Source organism: Micromys minutus (genome assembly GCF_963924665.1).
Source record: "Micromys minutus genome assembly, chromosome: 17".
NCBI lineage: Eukaryota > Metazoa > Chordata > Mammalia > Rodentia > Muridae > Micromys > Micromys minutus.
Genome location: NC_137952.1, coordinates 51917531 through 51939567, shown reverse-complemented (window position 1 = coordinate 51939567; position 22037 = coordinate 51917531). Strand labels below are relative to the sequence as shown.

At 38.9% G+C, this 22037-nt stretch overlaps 1 protein-coding gene across 1 annotated transcript; it reads left to right on the top strand.

The window, feature by feature from the left end:
* Window positions 1–19528: 19528 nt before the first annotated feature.
* On the top strand, window positions 19529–20995 carry NKX2-4 (NK2 homeobox 4; the record flags this gene model as incomplete). Its single annotated transcript, XM_080931787.1, has 2 exons — window positions 19529–19976; window positions 20382–20995. 2 exons carry the CDS (start codon window positions 19529–19531, stop codon window positions 20993–20995), a joined length of 1062 nt encoding a protein of 353 aa, XP_080787913.1.
* Between the last annotated feature and the right edge of the window lie 1042 nt (window positions 20996–22037).

The following is a 22037-nucleotide window of genomic DNA, read 5'->3' as shown; positions in this document are numbered from 1 at the left end:
GGTTGAGTGTGATGAATACCCACATCATGATCTTGGGAGTTACTCACATATTTTTAAGGAAGTTAGTTGGTTATTTCTGGCTATTAGCAACTCAGTAAGTACATTTGAGTATTAACTCACCTATGAATGAGTGAATCCTTTTCCCATCTGTCATCACCTAGAGGAACCTATGAAAATGGAAATGAGACTGCTCAGACAAATAGAGACCAATAGTTCATTTCTGAGTATCTGTATTTGAGTTTTCCCTGTTCTATGAGTTGTCTTCACATCTGGAGAATGCAAGGGGAAAAGCCTAGGTACTCTTTTCTTGCTTTTCTTGACACATTTCAGATTTGTTTGGAATGCCTGTTCTGCTTTCTCCAGAACTACTTGTGTATATGATAAAGTTTCTCATCCCTTCTTGGCGTATGTCAAGTCCCTAGTATCAACATCTGAAACCAATTCTGAGAAGGTGTCATTCTGTTTCCCTGTGGTAACAGAGTAGTTCATAGTATATTGCTGAGTAGGAATTCTTTCCCCTGGATGTTTTTATTCAGGAAAACCCAGAATGCTGGTTAATGTTTTACAAATTACAATGCTGGTATAGTTTGGTGACAGCTATACACATACACCTGCCACCCAAAAAAAAAAGGTTAATTTAATAACAAGAGAATCTATTCTGATTTGCATATGGCATATTTGGAAAAATTGTGAAAATGACTGTGAGAACACAACACAATCAAACAGGACTCCTGGTCCTACCTTATTTATGTGGTGTTCTTAAATTATATGTCAGTGATTCTCAATATTCTTAATATTGTGACATTTTAATGCAGTTCCTCGTGTTGTGGTAGCCTCTAACCATAACATTATTTTTGTTGCTATTTCATAACCACAATTTTACTACTGTTGTGAATCATAATATAAATATCTGATAGGTGACTCTTGTGAGCCCCACAGGTTGAGAATCTGGAATCATTACCTGTTGAGTGACTTCATACTATACTACCTTTCTCCATTCCACCATTCAGCATTTTCATAACAAGACAGATCCTCTGTGCTTAGATTTTTTAAAGCATCAAGAATAAATACATTTTAATATCTTTATATCTGAGGAAAGTATGAGAAGACAGAAGCTACAAAATAACTACTATATAAAAAATTTAAGGTCAATTTCTTAAGAAACAATACAATCAAATTTAATGACAAATTGAAGAAAATTTATGCAATATATACACAGGGCAAAATGTTAATGTGTATATTTTATAAAGAGCTTTTTAAAAGTAATTTATTTTTATTATTTTAATTATGGATATGTGTGTGAAGGGGGCACGTGCATGTGCCTACAGAGCCCAGAGGCCAGATCCCCCTTGAAACTTGAGTTATAGGAAGTTGTGAGCCACCCAATGTGGTGCTCTCTTAAAACATCATTGTTCAGGTATACAAAATGCACATACAGTAACATCAATGCATTTGTTGTTCACAATATTTGAAATTTTGATTAGCATCACTCAATAGGGTACAATAAATGGAATGATGCTATAACTGTACAAGGACTTCATGTGACAGAAAACAGAAAACATCATCAAGTACATAGAGGAGCCTATAGTTTGTGTATTATCTGGGGGCAAAGGAGAAAAAAAAGGAGGAAGGGAGGAAGAAAAGGGAAGGAGAGAGATGGGGTATTAGTGAATACCTATCATCTCAGTATCTGGGAGGCTGATTCATGAGAATCAAGAATTCAAGCATATCCTGGGCTCTATTAGGAGAGGGAAAGGTGGAGAGAGAATATAAGATGATGTAGAAGACTAAAAACTGTATTTTTAAATGGCTAATTCTGACATCATATCTTAGTTCCCTTGAGGCTAAGGAAAGGCATGCTTAAATGTTGAGGGATCATTTATACAGGTTCCCCATGTCCAACTGAGACATAGAAAGCAAGGCAAGAGACAGAGCTTTTGGGTGAGATCAGCTTCTTTTCTGGCTCCAGATGGCTTTTCCCCCAAGAAATGGGATATTAAGGATATAGGGGTTTCAGGGTACAGGACTTCCCTATAAATAAAGTATCAGCTCAATGAAAATGAATGGCTGAATCAGGATTAGACACATTTTATTTACTACCACCCAACTTGTTATCCCTGGTCATAATGTCTTCAAGAGTATAAGTTGTAGTCTTGGGATGGGGCAGAGTGCAGGAGTATTACAAAGTTTCATGGAACCCTTATTAACCAGCCCTCAAGCCTGGAGTAATAACTTTTGCTCTGCTCTGGTACAGGGTATGGTAAAGAAGCAACTGACGTTTTCAAAGATTGAGGGAAATGACATCAAGAAAATGAGTTGCTGGGAAAAACAAACCTTAAAGGCTATCAATCAGAAGAAAGGGGTCTGGGTATGTGGCAAGCAGAAATTACACAGTATATTCATAAAGGTGACCTGATACAACCTTCAGCAGATGTAGTGAATGTTTCTATCTGCAAGCCTAGATCAATATTTTTTTTTTGGAATCAGGTGCTTAATCATATACATAGATCAGAGTAAGAGGCAGGTAAAGTTGGAGAGTGACTGCTTTTTGTCAAGACAGAGATGAAAGTTTTAGAATATAAGTACTGAAGAAGTTAATTCAATTGTAAATCTCCTAATTTTGCCTCTGATATAAAATGTCAATGAATATAGTTGTTTAAAGCATTTTTAAAGGTAAAAGATATATAGAGAATATCCATGAAAAGCATATCTATATATGCTTTTCACTTTAAAATTTTTACATTTATTATTCGTTATTTGTGGGGTGGCACTATGCATAAGGCACAGAGTATGTGTGGAAATTAGGAGACTACTTGCAGGGCTCCCTTCTCTCCCACCCTGTGGTTCCTGGTGACTGAAATGAGTCATCAAGTGCTTTACCTGCTGAGTCACTTCACCAGCCCCTTACTTGTATGTTTTTTGCATGTCACTGATTAAATAAGTAGAGAAATACTGGTAACAGTGTTATGTCCTAATCACATCAGATTAATATTTCTAAGATTTATAGACATTTATATCAATTAAATGAAAAAATAAAGCTCAGGCATTTTAAATGTATATAAATCACCAAATGTATGCTGGGAATTAAATCCAAGTCCTCACTCTGGAAGACCAACCAATGCTCTTAACTGCTAAGCTAAGCTCCTGTCCCCTTAACATTTTTTAACTGGGTGTGGAAGTAGATGAACACAGTCTTCTCTTGTTCTTGTCAGTGATTTCATGGCATTGTTCTATTGATGAAAATACAGAGCAAGACGCTTTGCCAGAGATGGATTTGGTAGGTAAAGGGAGATGCAAGATGTCCACATAAACTTCCAGGCAAAAAGGGCTGTATTATACACAATCTTGTCAACAACTTTCCTGTGTGTTTTTATATTCTCTAACTCTACGTATAATGTAGATTTTCCTGGGAGCAAACAATGTCTTTTCATGGATATTTTATTTGCAAGTCCTTCATACTATGGAGGAATAAACACTTTTATTCAGGTGGTGATTTATCCTATATTCTTTGTAAATTACTCTTTGTGGCTTATTTGAAGACATTGCCACTATATATGGCAATATCATTTTTTGTATATAAGTAGTACACATTTTCCTCCATCATAAATATTTTTTGAATGTGGTACAGTTTGGCCAACTAGCCCTCTTTTTGGTATTTTCTTCAAAATCGGAATATGGAAGGCTGCAGTCACATCTTCTTAGCAGCTTTGCCTGAACTGTCATATCTGTCTCTTTCTGAGAAGCCAGAAACAAATTCTTGTTCTTTCTGGTAAGATGTCAGCTCTTCTATATTGAAGTCCTTCACCCACAAATGGGAATGAGCAAAGCCAATGATAGAATAGATAACATATGCATGGAAAAAGCACCATCCTTACTTAGCTTTGACATAAGCATTCTATATACGTACTCCAATGTCACCAGACCTACTACCTCTTTCCTTGTTTGCCAGGCCCTCTTCTAAATCCCAGCAGCTGGCTTTAAGAAGTAAGAAACAGTGGGTTTAATCCTGAGCTCATTGTCCTGTCAGGCTTCACAAAAACATCTGTAGGTAGAGGAATGCTTTCTTTGATGTCTCCTGTCTTCTCATGAACTATTTACAAAATTGGTGATAGCTCTATCAACCTTGATGACCCAAGGTGGGTCCTAATGGGGACCAAGGCCTGGACTAGGATGCCGTGCCTATATAATGGTCCAGATCATGCCATGTGTTTTCCAAGGGCCTGAATTACCCAGTTTACCTTAAACATGAATTAAGAACTTAAAAGTCTTAGTTCACCTCTGCCGCCATATGTCCTACAGCCTTACTTGTGATATATTTTTGATTCATTGGAATTTTTAACTCTTATGGACTTTAACCTGTAAAGTTTTCCAAAAGCAAATCCAGACTCTTCATTTGGTACAAACCAAATGAAGTCAAGTTACTTGCCCAGTTTTATATTCCTACCCAGTATTCTATAGTAATGCAGCTGTTTCCACATAATGCTCTTTAAGAACAACTAAATAATAACAAGTAATAAATGCAAACAATACATTTAATTTCATTGTAGTGATTTTTATATCACTCAAAAAAAAAAAAAAAAAAAAAAAAAAACAACCCAAAACTCCAAATTGAAAAAATCAAAGGGATAGACAGAGCCTGTCTCAAGAGTCACCACAGGAGAGAATCTGAGCTGGGTCTTGGTGCCGGCTGGGAGGAGGATAGCACAAAGGTACGTAGCAGAAGTTTTCTGAGGATAATGAGAAGACCACAGACTGCTCACAGAACTTCTAGAAATACAATCATTTGGGAAAGTCACCTACAGTTTTAGTTGGGGTCCTAAAAGCAATGGATTTTCTGAGTAGAAATCAAGTAAAATGTTATCTCTTCACCTCCCTTAATCTACGAGATGGCTAGATACAAGTTCTAATGTGAAGGAAATCCTGAAAAGCAATATAAATAAATACAGTCTTCTTAATGAATATTTGGAGAAAGTAAAGAGAAAGAAACCTGGTGAAAGCAGGCAGCCTGAGATCTATCAATTAAAACTATGAGATCTAGGGGCTGAGTGAGGGTGGAGTATAATGGAAGTTTTCTGTTCTTTTTTTATTTACTGATTTACTGATTGACTGATTTTTATTAGCATGCAAAAACAAGTTTGAGATTTATTATTGATCAGAACATCATATTTCCATTATTTGTGAAGGGCAAGAAAAATAAAGGGAGTCGACATTGGGATCACAGAATAAGCATAAGGTAGAGGGGAAACAGTAAGAAAACCCAAGGATATGGCAAAGATAGTCAGTAGCAGCAATGATAACAGGAAAGTCTAAGAAAAGAGCACTGGATAAAATCTATCAGATTATAAAACAGAGGTGTCACAATCATGTTTAATTTTTCTAGCTTTTCACTACCTTACTTTTGTGAGCTTCTCTCTACCCCTCCCATCTCAAATACATAAATATCTTTAACCTAATAGTTAACAAATCTTTAACCTACCACAGCAGGTTAGCACTTGTACCAAGCTCAATCAAACAGTCTTTTATAAGATTAGACTACAGCATCCTATGCAGACTTGCTGGGTTGCTGGCCTTATTTCTTGCTACACAGAGGATACTAATCAGTTAAAGAAGAAATGACACCAACATGCAGAGAGAAAATAGGTAAAGATGTCCTGGTGGGATGTGAATTTCTAATTCCATTTGTCCCTGACAATTGTATGTTTAACCTTTTCTTGTCTATGAGACTATCCCAGTAGTATCCAAATGAATTCCTATTTTCACATAGGTTCCTGAAACAAAACCAAGTTGTGAGTACTACAAATGTTTAAACATAAATTAGTGGCAAAAATTTCTACATGAGGCTGAATTTGTTTCTTCTAAAATTTAAAGAAGAAATGTTCATATGATGGTTCTTAGATTTTAAGATTCATATATTCCATCTCTTAAGTATCTTTCCCATCTGTCCTCTCTACTTCTATGGCTGCTTTTTAATGTAGGTCTAGAAACAAACAAACAAACACAAACTAAATGTTACTGAAGCAGTATTTTAGCTGGTAACTTTGTCCCTAAAGCATACTTACAGTCAGTGTGTCAATAAGTCAGATGGAGTTGTACCAAAAAATTCAATTATCACAGTAACATTTGAGCACTCCATCTCTTCATCAAACTCACCCTGGCAGGCTATTTCATTAATTTTCTTTGTACAAACTTCCTTTGCTTTACCTCAACTGCACATTTTTGACGAACAGACAATGCTTACTCTAAATTTAAAAGAGAAAACTAAGCCAGGCTCAAGCTATTTGAACAAAGACAATGACAGATAAAATTATACCTCAAGGTACACTAAAACCCTAGACTTACAGAATGTTACATTATGTTGGAAAGCACATAGGTCTTCAAGAGTTCAAAGGAACATGCAGACTTTTAGCATCGATGTGGTGAACAGCAAGGAAGCAGGAATATCTTGCCAATCCTACTCAAGCACCTTCACCCCGACATGAACTGCACGCTATGAAGAAGCTGAGAGTAGAGAGTAACCAGCTATAGGGGACCACTCCCCGTGGATCTGATTGGTTAGAAGATGAAATCCTGGTAGTCAAACCAACGAGGAATTAGGCTGCTGGTATACTGGTTAACTGGCTCTCCAGACAACAAGCAAGCAAAAATGCTCTAACTTGTAGGTTTTTAATTTTCTGTGATAGGAATGCTTCCATTATATTTATTTCAATATATAAGAAGACACCCTTAGTTTTGTGTAGAAGAGACACCAGCCTTGCCTCATTTGGAGCCAGTCTGAGCAGGTAGGAGCCAGTATGAGTTTGAAGCAAAGATCCCCCAAAGAAGAAAGTAAGATGAGCCCTTTACTTTTCTCATTATTGTAACAAAAAATATGCCTGGTGTAGAAAAAGTAAAAGGAAGCAGGATTTATTCTGCTCATGGTTTCATAGCATTCATTTGCTCTTAGTGGAGAAGCCATACCAGAGAAGCTCAGTCATGAAGACGAAGCACAGAAAGAGGAAGGCCAGTGCTTAGTGGGCTCTCTCTCTCTTCTTCATTCCTTCTGTGCTGTGACCACAGTCAAGTTCAATCATCCTCTTTTAAATGAATCCTCCCTAGGAATAAAGACACAACTCTTCAGTCCCCTAATTATTCTAAATGTGGTCAAACTGACCATGAACATTAACTACCACAAGTCCATCCTTTGCCAACTTGACACACAAATACATTACTTTAAACCATAATTTCCCACCACTGTCTCCCCAAAAGGCTAAGTTATACTTCTACACAAATTTCACTAGCCCAATATGAAAAGTCTCTATAGTTCCATTCAAAGTTACTCAAAAGCCCAAGTTCAAGTCCATACTAAAGTTCAAGGCATTCTCTTGCCTTTAAATATTGTAAAATGAAAGTATTCCATATTTCTAGTATACAGTGATACAAATATTTCCTATTCTTAGTAGAAAAAAATTAAAATTACCCATTTTATGTGAATGGGTGTTTTGGTTGCATGTCTATCTGTACACATGCATGCACTATCTCCAGACTGATGCCAGAAGAAGGTATCAGACTCCCTGGGACTCCCTGGGACTCCCTGGGACTGGAGTTAGAGACTGTTGTGAACCACCATATGGGTGCTGGGAACCAAACTCAGGTTCTCTGAAAAGGCAATCAATGCTCTTAACTGCTGAGCCATACCTACAGCCCCAATATCCCTATTCTTACGTGAAGAATGGCACTGTCTGTGGTGATGGCAGTGCACAGCTTTCATCCCAGCACTCAGGAGGCTGAGGCAGGGGAATCTCTGAGCTTGAAGCCAGCCTGGTCTACAAAGTGAGTTCCAGGACAGCCAGGACTGGAAAAGCCAAGTTTGAAAAGCTAAGTGTGGGGTGAAAAGGGACACAGAGCGAGAGTAAATACAACAGGAAAAGCACTAAATCCCATAACTTTGTGTCATATAGCCTATATGGCCTCTCTTAAACTGGGTTCACTTGTAGCCTATAGATTTTCATGGCAAACATTCCACATTCCTACTCTGACATCTAGCATGTCCATTACAGCTTAGACTTTAACCTAAGAGCTTCACACATTGATCTTTCATGGACTCCTTGCAAGTGAATCTGATATATTTCCTTAAAAATACATGTTTCTATGATTCTGTAACTTGTATTCTACACGCCTACAAAAGCAGTAGCTGGGCCCCCTTGGACAATGGTTGCGGTGACCTTTAAGTGTATGTGTAGTTAGCGCTAGGAAAACCACTCCAGTCTGTTGCTATTTGATATCTCATAATCTTTACTGTTCACATTCTTACCTGCAGCCTGACTTTTTGTGCTCCCACAAGAATCATCCATTAAACTCTGCTCATAGTATTTGGGCTTCTCCAGCCTAAATTTCCAAACTTCACATATCTTGTGTAAGTTTTTATAATGACCTTGAGCTGAATGCTCTGCTTCAAGCATTAATATTCCTGAATTCTTCATCTATACTGGTGCCAGAATGATTTCCTAAAACATAAATCTAGTCTTGTTCTTTGTGGATAAAGTTCCAATACTTAATATTTAGCAAAGTTCTTTATCATCTGGATCCTATTTGACTTTCCAATTCTATCTCCCATGGATTCTTATTTTGTAGCTTATACTCCATTTGAATGAAACAGTGTCTTTCTCTGAGCACTGTACATCTTTTAGGGCTTGGCACATGCCTAGTTTTTGCAGCAATACAAAAGTATCCAAAGCTGTGCAGTTATTAAGAAATAGATTTATTTAACTAATAATTGTAGAGGATAAAAGTCCAAGATCAAGTGGTCCCATCTGTTTGACCTCTGATGAAGGGTCCCTTAGCTATATCACAACATAGTAGGAAAATTGACACATGTAGAAAAGTCAATAGTAAGAGTACCCTTGCTGTAATATGCTCTTATAAGAAGTGATAAGTAAGGTCCCAAGAAAACTGTATTAACCCCATTCAATGGCAATACCCTAAATAGTCTATAAATTTCCTGTTTAATGTTAACCTTCCCTCTTTGTGGTTCTGGAAATTGAATTTAGGGCCTTGTGAATGATAGAGAAACACTCCTCTACAGAAATGCATCCCCAGTCACTGTCCCTCTTAAGAGGAACTATGTTTTCAGTACATGAAGCTTTGGAACACAAACTTACATATAAATCATAGCAGTAGGCACTGGGTAAACATCGATTTAAATTACCAGTTCTACATGCCTAGGCTCCCAGCGTTCAGAAGGCAGAGACAGGATTGTAAGTTCAAAGCGAGCTTTGGTTACATAATAACCTTTTTAGTATACTCAAAAAATATTCGAATACATATCATATATGCATGTATACATACATATCTTCTATAAGTCCTCCTTAAATGCTCTTCTGTCTAGAGTATGATTTCCATCTTCTATTTCCTCAACCTATAAAGTTCATAAAGTCCTCATCTATGGTTTCCTAGGACATACTTCTCAATGTTATTCTTCCTTAGCATGTAATTTCTCATTGCAAACCATTTGCTTAATAAAATTTGATTGATTCCAGAATTATACAGTCCATTTTTTTCTAAAAAAAAAAAAAAAAAAAAAAAAAAAACAGAGAGATGATAGAGAGAGAGTGAAGAGACAAAAGAAGGCACTTCTTTTATGCCTAAAGATATATATTTTCCAAACAAGTAGGATATTTCTCCACATCTTGGCTATAGAGTAGAGAAATGTTATGAGATCACAGTAGAATGACAACCCTTGAGGAAGTTAATCTTTCTATCTATCTAGATTTATAAATGTATTAACATTATTACTAAGCCATCACCATTTACACCTAAGTCCCCAAACATCTCAGTAAAATAGTATTTTTGGAAATAATCTTTTGTCATTCTTATAAAGAAATAAAAAGAAGAGTAAAGTGGACATCTTGGGAGAACTTCTATGACAATTTAACCCTTTTTATCTGTCACAGTTTTACAGTTAAGAACAGTGAAATACAGTTTGGTGGAGTAGGATTCAACCAAAGACCATGTAATGCTAAAATATACTTATATTTTACTATACAATACTGTCCTTAAAATAATGAGGGTAGAAATGAAAACAACGTTGTAAGCTTTTTTAAAATTTGAATAATTATATAATGACATTCCTGGACATTATTTCAGGGAGCTTTCTTTTTATACTTTATGTATTCTTTGGTTAATTTTTTATTCTTTTAAAATAAGTGACAGTATTTTAAAAACAGAAAAGTCCTGGAGATACTAAAATAATGATATAATACTGAATTAGTATTAAAGGGTTTAAGGCTTGAGAGATGACTCTGGGGCTGAGTCACTTGCGCCCCGAGCATAATCAATTCCAAGGACCTACATGATAGAAGAACAGAACTATTTCCTACAAATTGTCCCCCCTCTCTTTCTAACACACACACACACACACACACACACACATACACGTATGCACACACAAATGCTCTCACACACATGGACATGTGCATGCATATCAGCACACATTATGACACATATATGCACACACATTCAAACAAACACAAAATAAATGAAATTTTAAATTTAGCAATTAGCTAGTGTTGGTATCAATATGAAGAGAAAGTTTATGAACTATTACAGGTAAATGGATAGTTTTTGAAGGCAATTTGGTAACCTCTACCAAAAGTAAATTAACTCATACTTTGATTAAGTTTTACTTCTAGAAATTGACCTTGCAAAAAACTTATGTACCACAAGGACCTGTATGTATGTTACCTAGAGCAGTGTTTATAATAGAAAAGAAAAAGGGAAAGAAAGAATAACTTAGGAAGGAATGATAGAATGAATAAATAAACAAACAAAGAAAAGAATGAACATACATTCGTTGGAGACTGGTTAAACAACTTATGTGAATTCATATTGTGGAACATAATGTAATCATTAGAGAGATAACAGAAGCTGGGCATTGTGGGGCATACCTTTAATCCCAGCACTTGGGAAGCAAGAGGCAGGCAGATTTCTATAAGGCCAGTCTGTTCTATAGAGCAAGTTCTAGGACAGCCAGGGCTACACACAAAGAAACCCTGTTTCAAAATTTAAAAAATATAATAATAAAAGATGAATACCTACGCTCTTGGCCTCTCTTGCTCTTGTGCTCTTGCAGCCTTGCTCTCCCACTCCTACCCCTCCACTCCCCTTTCCCTTCCCCCTCTCTCCCACGTGCTCATGGCCAGCCTCTATTTCTCTTTCTCTCTCTCTCTCTCTCTCTCTCTCTCTCTCTCTCTCTCTCTCTCTCTCTCTCTCTCTCTCTTTCTCTCTCTCTCTCTCTCTCTCTCTCTCTGCCTCTACCGCCCTCTTAACTCTCCCATGACCTGAATAAACTATTCTGTACTAAAAATAAAAAAAATAAAATAAAAAAAGATGAATACCTACACTGTCACAAATATATAATTTTATATAAGATATAAATATATTTATTCATATATATATGAACATGGTAATCCCACCACTGAGGAAACTGAGGCAAGAGGATTGCCATGAGTTTGAGGCTAGTCTTGGCTAGTGGATACCAGACCAGCTAGGACTACTTAGCAAGAAACTAAAAAGAGAGAAAGAGACAGAGACAGAGACAGAGAGACAGAGACCAATTTAATTCCTGAGGTATAAACTTGTGCCCAGTTAAGCTTCCCTCCCTCCAGGCCAGCTGTGTGCAAGTGGTCTGGCTATCCCAAAGGAGAGGTGGACATGGGACAGCACATACCCATCTGGATACAAATATCCATCTGAGTATCACCTTTGTCAACTTTGTGTAAATAGCCATCAAATTCATCAGGCAATATAAAAAGTCTCTACTGATATAGCTGTCTCCTGAGAGGCTCTGCCAGATCATGACAAATACAGAGGCGGATGCTCAAGGCCAACCATTGAACTGAGAACGGGATTCCCCAATGGAGGAGTTATAGAAAGGACTGAAGGAGTTGAAGGGATTTGCAACCCCATAAGAACAATAATACCAACCAACCAGAGCTCCCAGGGACTAAAGCACCAACCAAAGAGTACACATGGATGGACCCATGGCTCCAGCTACATATGTAGCAGAGGATGGCCTTGTTGGGCATCAATGGAAAAAGAAGCCCTTGATCCTGCCAAGACTTGATGCCTCAGTGTAGGGGAATGTGAGGGTGGTGAGGTGGGATGGAGTGGGGGGGCATTCCCATAGAAGCAGGGAGAGAGAAGATGGGATTGGGGGCTTTTAAGGGGAGGAGTGGGAAGGGGATAACATTTGAAATAATATATATCTAATATATATTATTTCAATAAATATATATATTTATTTATTTTAAATAAATATATTTCAAATAAAATATATCCAACAAAAAAATTCATTCTCCCCCAAAATTAGTCTCTAACAATTGACACTCAAAGTTTGCATAAACCTTGACCCATCACCATTGCAGACTCAGAAGAAAATAATGCACAATTTTCTGAGTCTTTCTTTCCTCTCCTATTTAGAGAATTTACTTAATGTATGCCAATGTCAATCACACTTTTAAGCTCTATGTATCAGTTAACTTAGACAAACACATAAAACTCATGCCATCATTGAGTACGTTACAAGATATTAATAACTGCTAGTGACATTTAGAATTTAAGCCTACTGCCACATTCCAAGTAGGACAAGTTCTGAGAAGCTGATAAACTCAGGAGACTTTATAGTCTGTGTAGATAAATGTTTCTCCTCCTATTCTTTCAAAAAAGTTCTTATTTTTGAGATCTTGGTAACCTGCCATATATTTTTAAGAATCAAAGAATAAACAAACTGCATTTTTCCCGATACAATTCCTCCTGGGTGTCGAAATAGCTATTTGACAAATACAGCTGGCTTGAACACACAAATGATGCAACCTAAATAAGTAAAGATAGTTTATGGCTATCTTTCCTTTCCCTTTTTTCTTTTTGATTTAGGTCTTATATGAGACACAGGCTGACTTCAAATCCATCATCTTTCTTTTTCAATCTCTTCACTGCTGGGGTTAAAGGTGTGTAACCCTACCTTCATAAACAGACATCTGTAGTCATGAAAAATGTTTGACTTTTCATGAACTTGTGCTCATTCATTATCTATGAGGATAAATTGAGTCACAGAGACTACATTGAATATACACACATTATTCCTTCTTTGGTGTGAGTGTAGAACGTATACCATGATTTATCATTAAAGAGCTATGCTCAAACAATCCCTTTATGTCACTCTTTTCATGACAGGCACTTAAAATGACACTTGTCTCTACTAAACCTGATTTTATGCGAAGATGATTTCAGGGGCACGGGAAGCCCCAGGTTCCCTTCCATCCTTCAGTGTCTTTAGAAAGCAATTTCTAAACCACCATTTGCACCATCCTTTTAATCTGCAAATCATTAGTAAAAGCTATGTCAAGGCAATCTGCCAATAGCAGCTCAATCATATATGCATTATCGCCAATTATCCTAAAGAAATATTGTATTTAAGAGAATCCACTCTTAGATATATACCTAGCAGATTGTTATATAAAGACAAAACTTCAGACATAAATATCACTTGTATTGAATATTGTTTATGTGTAAAAGTTAGCTGTATAAAAGTATCAACTAGATTATTAAAGCTTTCATCTTTACTACATAATTTGTTTTCACTTATTGAGTCTCACCATTCTTTGTCATTGAACTTGTGTTGTTCTTAAAACTGATACTGTAGTTTTAGGCTTTTCATTATGGTAATTTGCCACTTTTGTCTTTATTAGATATTATACATTCTTAACAACATGCCAACAATAAATTGGTTTTCACTTAAACTGGTAGAAAATTTATCAAGCAAATCTTATTTCTCTGGAGCTATATTTTAGACTGAATTACAATGCCTTGTGCTTTGTGATACTTCTGTATTTTGTGAAATTCTTCTGTTTTTTTCTAAAAGAAACAAACAAACCTTTCCCATATAGTTGTTATATTACTTCCTATACTTAAATTTTATATCTAGTATTTAATTTTTTAGAACTTTAAAATAAACATTAGATCTGTCAAAGTGTCAGATCCCATTCTTAGTTTACTTCACAGCTAGTACTTTAGGGAATCATTTTCAAGTCCATCTGACAAACATACTGTGTTTTTTTTTTTTTTTTTTTACTGAAGGTGTTGTTGAAAGCATTTAGACTTGGGGTCGACCCTCAGCACTTCAGAATGAGACATCATTAAAACCTCCACTGCTATCTGTTTGCTTATTTGTTGACAGGATCTCTTCCGGTGGTAGCCCAAGTTGGCTTCAAATTGACTATGACACACAGGCTAGCCTTGAACCCACAATTCTTATACCTCAAGAGATTTATGATTACCAATGTGTTACAATATCCAACTTGATTTTACTCTTGAGATCTTATGAGGCAACTTTATCAATAAGATTTTCCTAATGGTACTCACAATGAGTAGAGTGATTAACTCTTTTGTATCCGGCTTTTTAATGCATAGTATTGAGCTAATAACTAAGTTGCTTGAAATTTACCCAAACTGTTTTATGAAGTAGACACTTCCTTGTAAGCACAATTATCAATCAAATATTCAGACTGATATACATAAACAACTAGTAAATAACACTTCAACATTAGCAATATAGACAAAAAAGTGAAGAAATTATTTCTGATTGTAATATTGCTCTAGTTGTTTCTTCTAAAATATACATAGTACAGCTTTAACAGCAATGCAACAGTCTAATAGTCAACGCAACAAATATCAAAAATTGGAGATCTCCTTTAAGTAAGTGCTGGCAGCAAATAACCCAAACATCCAGCTCAGATACAGAAAGAACACCTTTGATTGTTGCAAACTAACTCATAAAGCTAAGATGATGCAACATTAATATAATTTGCATTAAAATCATTAAACTAACTTAGACTGGGGATATTGATTGTATATGAAATTATGAAGGTATATATTTTAAAGGCCATGTGTAATAGTTCCTATTAAGAATGTATAGAGAAAGAAAAATTAGAATTTTTCCTGCATAAAATAATAAAAATGATTTTTTCTTAAAATTCAAAGTATTCTTTTTATAAGAGGAATTTAATGACATTCTAAAATATGTGAAAAGCAAATAGAAATAACAAAGTTTTAGACTTTCTATGGTAGAAAGATATACACATAAACTTGTTATTTAGAAACAAAAATTATATTACAATGTTGTTAGTTTTTCTATAGCATACATAACTTTACTCCAAAATATTATTTCTAAAACTACAGAAAAGCATAAATATCTAATTCAAGTTTGTATCCTAAGGTAAGAGAATTGTAATGTAGTAGATGTATTTATTCTTCTTGTTTTAGATGCACATATACATACGCCCTGTCATTTTCTACTGCAAGTTAAAAACTAAGATTACAGCTTTCCTATATTAGGAGAAGTACATTGTTTGGTGTGGGTTGCTTTATATTATTTGTTTGTGAAGGGTTTGTTTTGTTTTGTTTCTCTGTTTTTATTCTGGGTAATCATATTAAAAATTCATTATTATGATTTAGCCAATGATAACATTGCTGATATTTACCACTTGTTTTCATGATGTTTGAAAGATCTATTAATAATTGTACTAATTTAAAACAAAATCATTGGTTAGACTTACCCTTAGTGAGAAAGCAGAAAACAATTTTTCATCTAAAAACATCTGAATATTTTTCAGATTTAGTCAAGAGTCTTTTTGTAGGTAGTTAAATCATGAAAATTTGCATTTTATAAAGAAAATATAAAGGTAGCACTGTGTATCAGAGAAAGTCATCAATATATGAGTAAAATTGGCCTAAGAAATGTGAAATAATTTAAATAACCAATTAAAACTGAAAGTATCTAAGAAAACTAAAAACAAAAAAGGGAACTAAATTCCATAAATTGATAAAATTATCAAAAATTTAAAAATAAACTTCATTTTGTATCCTTAGTATTTTGTTTATACCTTCAAATTTTGCTACACAAAATTAGTGCTACTGACATGATTCTTTTATTACTTTCCAAGTAAAAAAGGATTGCAATTGTTAAATTACAGGTACTTCTCCAACATGAGAATTTCACTAACCAAATAAGTTTACAACTATTTCAAACTAATTCTAAGTGCAGCAAGTGTCTCATTTCTAAACAGCACTTATAGTCTTGATTATTCCACAGAGAGTAATATTTTCAAGGACAGTCACCCTGATGCAAAAATTCAGGAGCTATTGACAAAATCCATGTGCCACCATAGAAAAACAAAGTCTCCCTCTTGGTTCTAGCTGGAACTCTACTTCAAAAGGGGTCTGTCACAAGGTTTCTCCCCTTTTCCCAGGCCCCTCTGGCTGAGCTGCATGACAACAGTAAATCCCAATTGCAGGGAAGGCTCTTTCTTCTGATTTTAGTATTTTAATTTAGTCTAGCTTCTTGCCAGGATTTTTGTTTCCAAAGTTAACTAATATATCAGAGATTTGCCATACATTTCAATTTTTGTTTAAAAAAAGGAATAAACCTACTGAATCTTTTTGTCTAGCAAATTTTTCTTTTTCAGCTATAGGCTGTCTTAGTAAGTTTTCAGTGTTGTGTGATGTGTGAAACTACAAAAATCTGAACTATGGAAAATAGTCAAGGCACCAAAAACCAAATACATGCTGTCCCCTGTATGCAAAGTAGCATTGTGCTTCAAGACCAGGAGCCAATCCTAGCAGAATACAATGTCAAGTGTTGTGGGGAGAGGAAATGAGAAAAGAGACTAGAGTAGGAGAGGGAGAACCTTCCCTTTCACCACTGTATTCTCCTTAAGAGTTTCTTTCTTTCCTTTCTTTCTGCTAAGTGCCAAGAGGAGAGAAGAAATAACAAGAGAACATTCCTGAGAAATACATTTTTGTGACATATAGTCAATAGTATTTAATGATCACTAACTATAAATTTCCATTCACAATTTGGGCAGAGAATAATTGAATAAAATGAGTTTAATGGAAATCATCAGCAGAGTATCAAATTATTTTGTCCTTAGATGTACGTGTATACATTCTCCAGAGTCTATCATCAACTCTTCTGTACACGTTCAAATAGCAACTATATTTTAAAGGTATGAACTTTCCAGGGTAAGACACAATAATTGATTCTTTTAAATGTGGAAGATTTTAAGATTTTTTTTTTCTTTCCGAAAATTTCATATCCAGGAAAGGAATTCTATTTGGCCCAAGCAGTCAGAAAGTGAATTTTTGGCAGAAATTCTGTTTTGTTTTATATTTTCATTTTATAGTAGGAAATCTCTGGATCTGCATGCACTGATAAACTGAATAAAATATAGTATAGGCACTTTTTAAATTGTCGCACTAAAGTTTTATGAATAAAATGTCACAAGATAAAATGTATATCTAGAAAACAGAAAATTTATCTGAAAGAACTATAACTGCTTTTTCCTGGCTTGGATAGCTCCTCAACATGAAGCTTATGATAATTGTTTTATTTTTAAATGTGCCTAAACTTGAAAAATCTAATGGTTTGCAAGAGACTTTCATATTCACAGATATTATGAAAACTGTATTTATTCACCTTATCTTTGTTTAAAGTTTAAGATTACTTTCTGTTGTTTTTAAGCTAATTAGTAGTAAGGAATAGAATTTAAAGTAAATCAAAGTTTAGAACCCACATTGTAAAGGGATCCCAGCATTTGAGTGCCCTCCCCCCAAAGGCTTCTTTGTATATCATTAGTTCAAAACATGTGAGTCCAGAGTTCCAGCATAAGTGTCTCAAGTTCAGGGAAGACCTGTAGAAGTATCATTATGTCAGACTGTAGCAATACTTGTCTTGTTAAGACAGTCTGATGTCTGTAAACAACTGCTAGGACCTGGCATTTTGTCCCATAGTGTGTGTTCTAAAATATTAACCAGTACTCTGGTTGTCATTTTCTTTCCATGAGTGATCATATGGTTTTTTTCTCCCTACAAAAGGCAGGTTCTTTGCAAAAGTACATGGAAATGAACACAGTTGTTTATTAAAATCCCAAGACAGAACCACCAAGGACATTCAAACCACAGGACTGAAACCAAGAAAGAGATGATGCTGAACTGTGCAGATCTTCGAAGCATGTGCTGCCAGGTTGAACTTGGGGTGTTACTCTTTTGTTTTTAGGCACAATAAAATCTTGCATAAGAAACATTTTTCTTTCTTCTACTCCAGTTTCCAGGAAAACTTTTAAAATGTGTCTTTGTTTCCCTCTCATCCCCACGTTTTTCAATTTTAGTGGTGCCTGCACACGTCTTTGTCTTGTTCAGCACTTACAGTAAGTTCATAAAGTGTAAGTTCTTTGTTATGAGGAAACGTTTGTATACCAAGAGACAACATTTTTTTTTTTTTTTTTTTTTTTGGGAAATCAGTTTATGGGTTTGCCTTTTCAAGAAGAGCTGCCGATTTTAACCTGCTTTCTGCATCCACATCAATGTTGATGCTCCTTACACAGGTTATTTTCCCAACACCACCAAAAAGATCTGTTACAACAAATAAACATACTTGAAATCTCAATCTCCCCCCCCCAGTTCCTCCCTCCCCCTTCCCTACCCCCCCCCCTCTGTCTCTTTCTCTTTCTCTTTCCCTCCCTCTTTCATATCAGGGTAGTGATAGAAGAATAAACCATAAGTCAGATTCTAGGGATGAGGACAAAGAAAAGATAGCGGTAATGAAAGTACAAATTAAATAGAAAACGTTTTTTAGCAAATACACATTGTCTTGTTCAGTTTCTACCCTGAGAGTAGGAACAGCATACTTACAAGTCAGCATCTCTGTAAGCCAGCATCTCTCTGTGTGTGCTGTCCCTCTTCTTTGGATTTGGATACTTTGAGCTAATTTGTAAGTGTCTGTTAGGTTGCCTACAAAATGATGCTTTAAAGGATCTAACGATGCATAAATTAGAGAGCCCTACAATGGCAGAGGACGGTCATTGTACCTCTCCTCTTTATCTGCTCTTATGCTGGGACCCAAGAGCCTTTTTTTTTTTTTAACACTTTAGATGATGGAGCCAGTAAGGGGCTGGTAACCAGAAAGGAGGTGAGCCCTGCAAAACATCCCCCTCCCAAACTTAACAGCTGTTTGTCCTCCCCCCCACCCTCGACGTTACACTGAACTTTGCTACTAAGTCACTTTAGAAAAAACTCTCGGTGTGCGTAAAACAAGCGTGGGTCTTTCAGGGGCCTCAGATTTTTTTATTTCTCGAGGGCTAAGGTAGCCCGGATAGAAGCGCAAAGGATGGAGACAGAAAGGGGGGTAATCTTTTCAAGAAACACCCAACTGGCCCTTTACCTTTTTTTGCCTCCGTTATGGGGAAGAGGGGGTGAGAGGGGGGAAAAAGATGTCAATGACCATTGTTTGCTCGTTGGGGATGTTGCTCCGCCCCCCGAGTCTGTCGTAAACCTGGCGCTGGACTAAAATAAACCCGAGATCCCGCAGCTCGGGGGCTCGCCGCGCCGCGGACAGCTCTCCACTGGCGCTGCCGCCGGGCCAAGTGGCGGCGACAAGCGGCCGCCGCGTCCCGCCCGCGCCCGCCCCGGGCCCCCCTACCTGGCCGTCCGCCGAGCCATGTCGTTGAGCCCCAAGCACACGACGCCCTTCTCCGTGTCCGACATCCTGAGCCCCATCGAGGAGACCTACAAGAAGTTCGGCGGCGTCATGGACGGCGCGCCGCCCGGCCTGGGGGCGCCCCTGGGGGCCGCCGCCTACCGCGCGCCGCCGACTGGCCCCTCCTCGCAGGCGGCGGCCGTGGCGGGCATGCAGCCGCCCCACGCCATGGCCGGACACAACGCGGCGGCGGCGGCGGCGGCAGCGGCGGCGGCGGCGGCGGCGGCCGCCACCTACCACATGCCTCCCGGCGTCTCTCAGTTCCCGCACGGCGCCATGGGCAGCTACTGCAACGGCGGCCTGGGCAACATGGGTGAGCTGCCCGCCTACACGGACGGCATGCGGGGCGGCGCGGCGGCCGCGGCCACCGGCTGGTACGGCGCCAACACGGACCCGCGCTACTCGTCAAGTGAGCGGGGCCAGAGGCGCGGGACGGAGGGCAGGCCGGCGGCGCGGGCGTTTCCCGCCACGGCCGGGGCGCGAGGGTGCTGGCGTCCCCGTCAGCAGTGCCCGAGGGCCGACGCGCGGGGGGTCCTGGGACGCGGCCTGGGGCTCGTGAGGGGTTCTGGGTGCAGGCTTGGGACGCGCTGGGCGGCCTGGGACGCGCGGGGGGTCCTGGGAGCCCCCCGGGGCGCGCGGGAGCTGCCGGGCCCCTGGGCACGCGGAGGGAGCGGGGCGCGGGCCGCGGCGCTCGAGGGGTCCCGCGATCCGGTCGGGGCCCCCGCGCCGTTCCTTAAAGCGAGCGGGGCGACGGCGGGAGCGGTTCCCGCAGGCCCCGGGCTCACCGGCCGTCCTTCTTGGGCCCCCTCCCCAGTCTCCAGGTTCATGGGGCCGTCGGCGGGCGTGAACGTGGCCGGCATGGGCTCGCTGACCGGCATCGCGGACGCCGCCAAGTCGCTGGCGCCGCTGCACGCGGCCGCGCCGCGAAGGAAGCGCCGCGTGCTGTTCTCGCAAGCGCAGGTCTACGAGCTGGAGCGGCGCTTCAAGCAGCAGAAGTACCTGTCGGCGCCCGAGCGCGAGCACCTGGCCAGCATGATCCACCTGACGCCCACGCAGGTCAAGATCTGGTTCCAGAACCATCGCTACAAGATGAAGAGGCAGGCCAAGGACAAGGCGGCGCAGCAGCTGCAACAGGAGGGCGGCTTGGGTCAGCCACCGCCTCCGCCGCCGCCGTCGCCGCGCCGCGTGGCCGTACCGGTGCTGGTGAAGGACGGCAAGCCGTGCCAGAACGGCGCGGGCACCCCGACGCCTGGCCAGGGCGGCCAGCAGCCGCAGGCCCCGACGCCCGCGCCAGAGCTCGAGGAGCTTTCGCCCAGCCCGCCGGCTCTGCACGGTCCCGGGGGCGGCTTGGCGGGCCTGGACGCGGCCACCGGGGACTACGGCGGAGGCGTGCTCGGCACCAACCTGCTCTATGGCAGAACGTGGTGATGAGCCCCGGGGGTCGGCCTGCGACTCGCAGGATCCGCCAAGAAACTGCAAGAACCGAACGGATGGGGAAATGTACAGAAGCTGACCCGTTAGTGCATGGAGATAAGAACGAATGAGTCGCGGAGAGGGTCAGGCTGCTCTGAACCTCTGTACTGGGGGTGGGAGAAGGCGACAGCCCCGGACCGAATAATGTGATACCACACTTTGAGGTGGTGATTTCCCTTCTTTCAGAAGTTCCTAAGTTATGCGAAGAACTGATGGAATCCGCATTCACCACGTTCCTAACCAAAGCTCTCGGAGTTTTAGAAGTCGGAAACTTTGTTGGTGTTTGTATCTCTATAAATCAACCAGCTTTCACGATGAATCCTTGAAGTGGAATTTATTTTGGGAGATTAATTTGCAAAGCCCCTCCCCTAAGTGCAATTTCGTTAATGCTTGATTGAAAGTAAATTGAATTGTAGCCCAAAAGTGGCTCATACACAGAGCAACATGATTGCTGAGGAATAACTGCCATTTGGGTGAAATGGAGAAATGGAATAAAAAGAATTGAAATACTAACTATATGGATTGTTACCGTTTTTATATTTAAATACTAATTTTAAAATATTTTGTTAATCATTAGGCAACAAAGTAATTGTATATTATCCTAAAAGAGTACAACTACCCCGACCCCCACCCCAAGATACAGCTCATTATTTTTTTTAAAAAGGATTATAAATTACTTTTTATATAAAATCAAGCCTTTCCAAATCAGCTGATAAACATACCCTTTCCTTCTCTTTAAAGTATTTTTACCTGAATTTGGACTCCTTGACAAAGTACTAGAACAAACAAGTAAAAGGAACCACCAATCTGTTTCAAAGCATGTCAAAAAAAATAAGGTGTTTTACTGAATTGTTATCAAAATACACAGAAATAAGATAATTACACGTTCCCATCATATTTAGAATCCAGTAGGAGTTGCACCAACTCTATCGGTGTTTTGTTGTATAAATATTTGCTCTTTAATATGCCAACTTATATTTTCAGTATTTCAAATGGA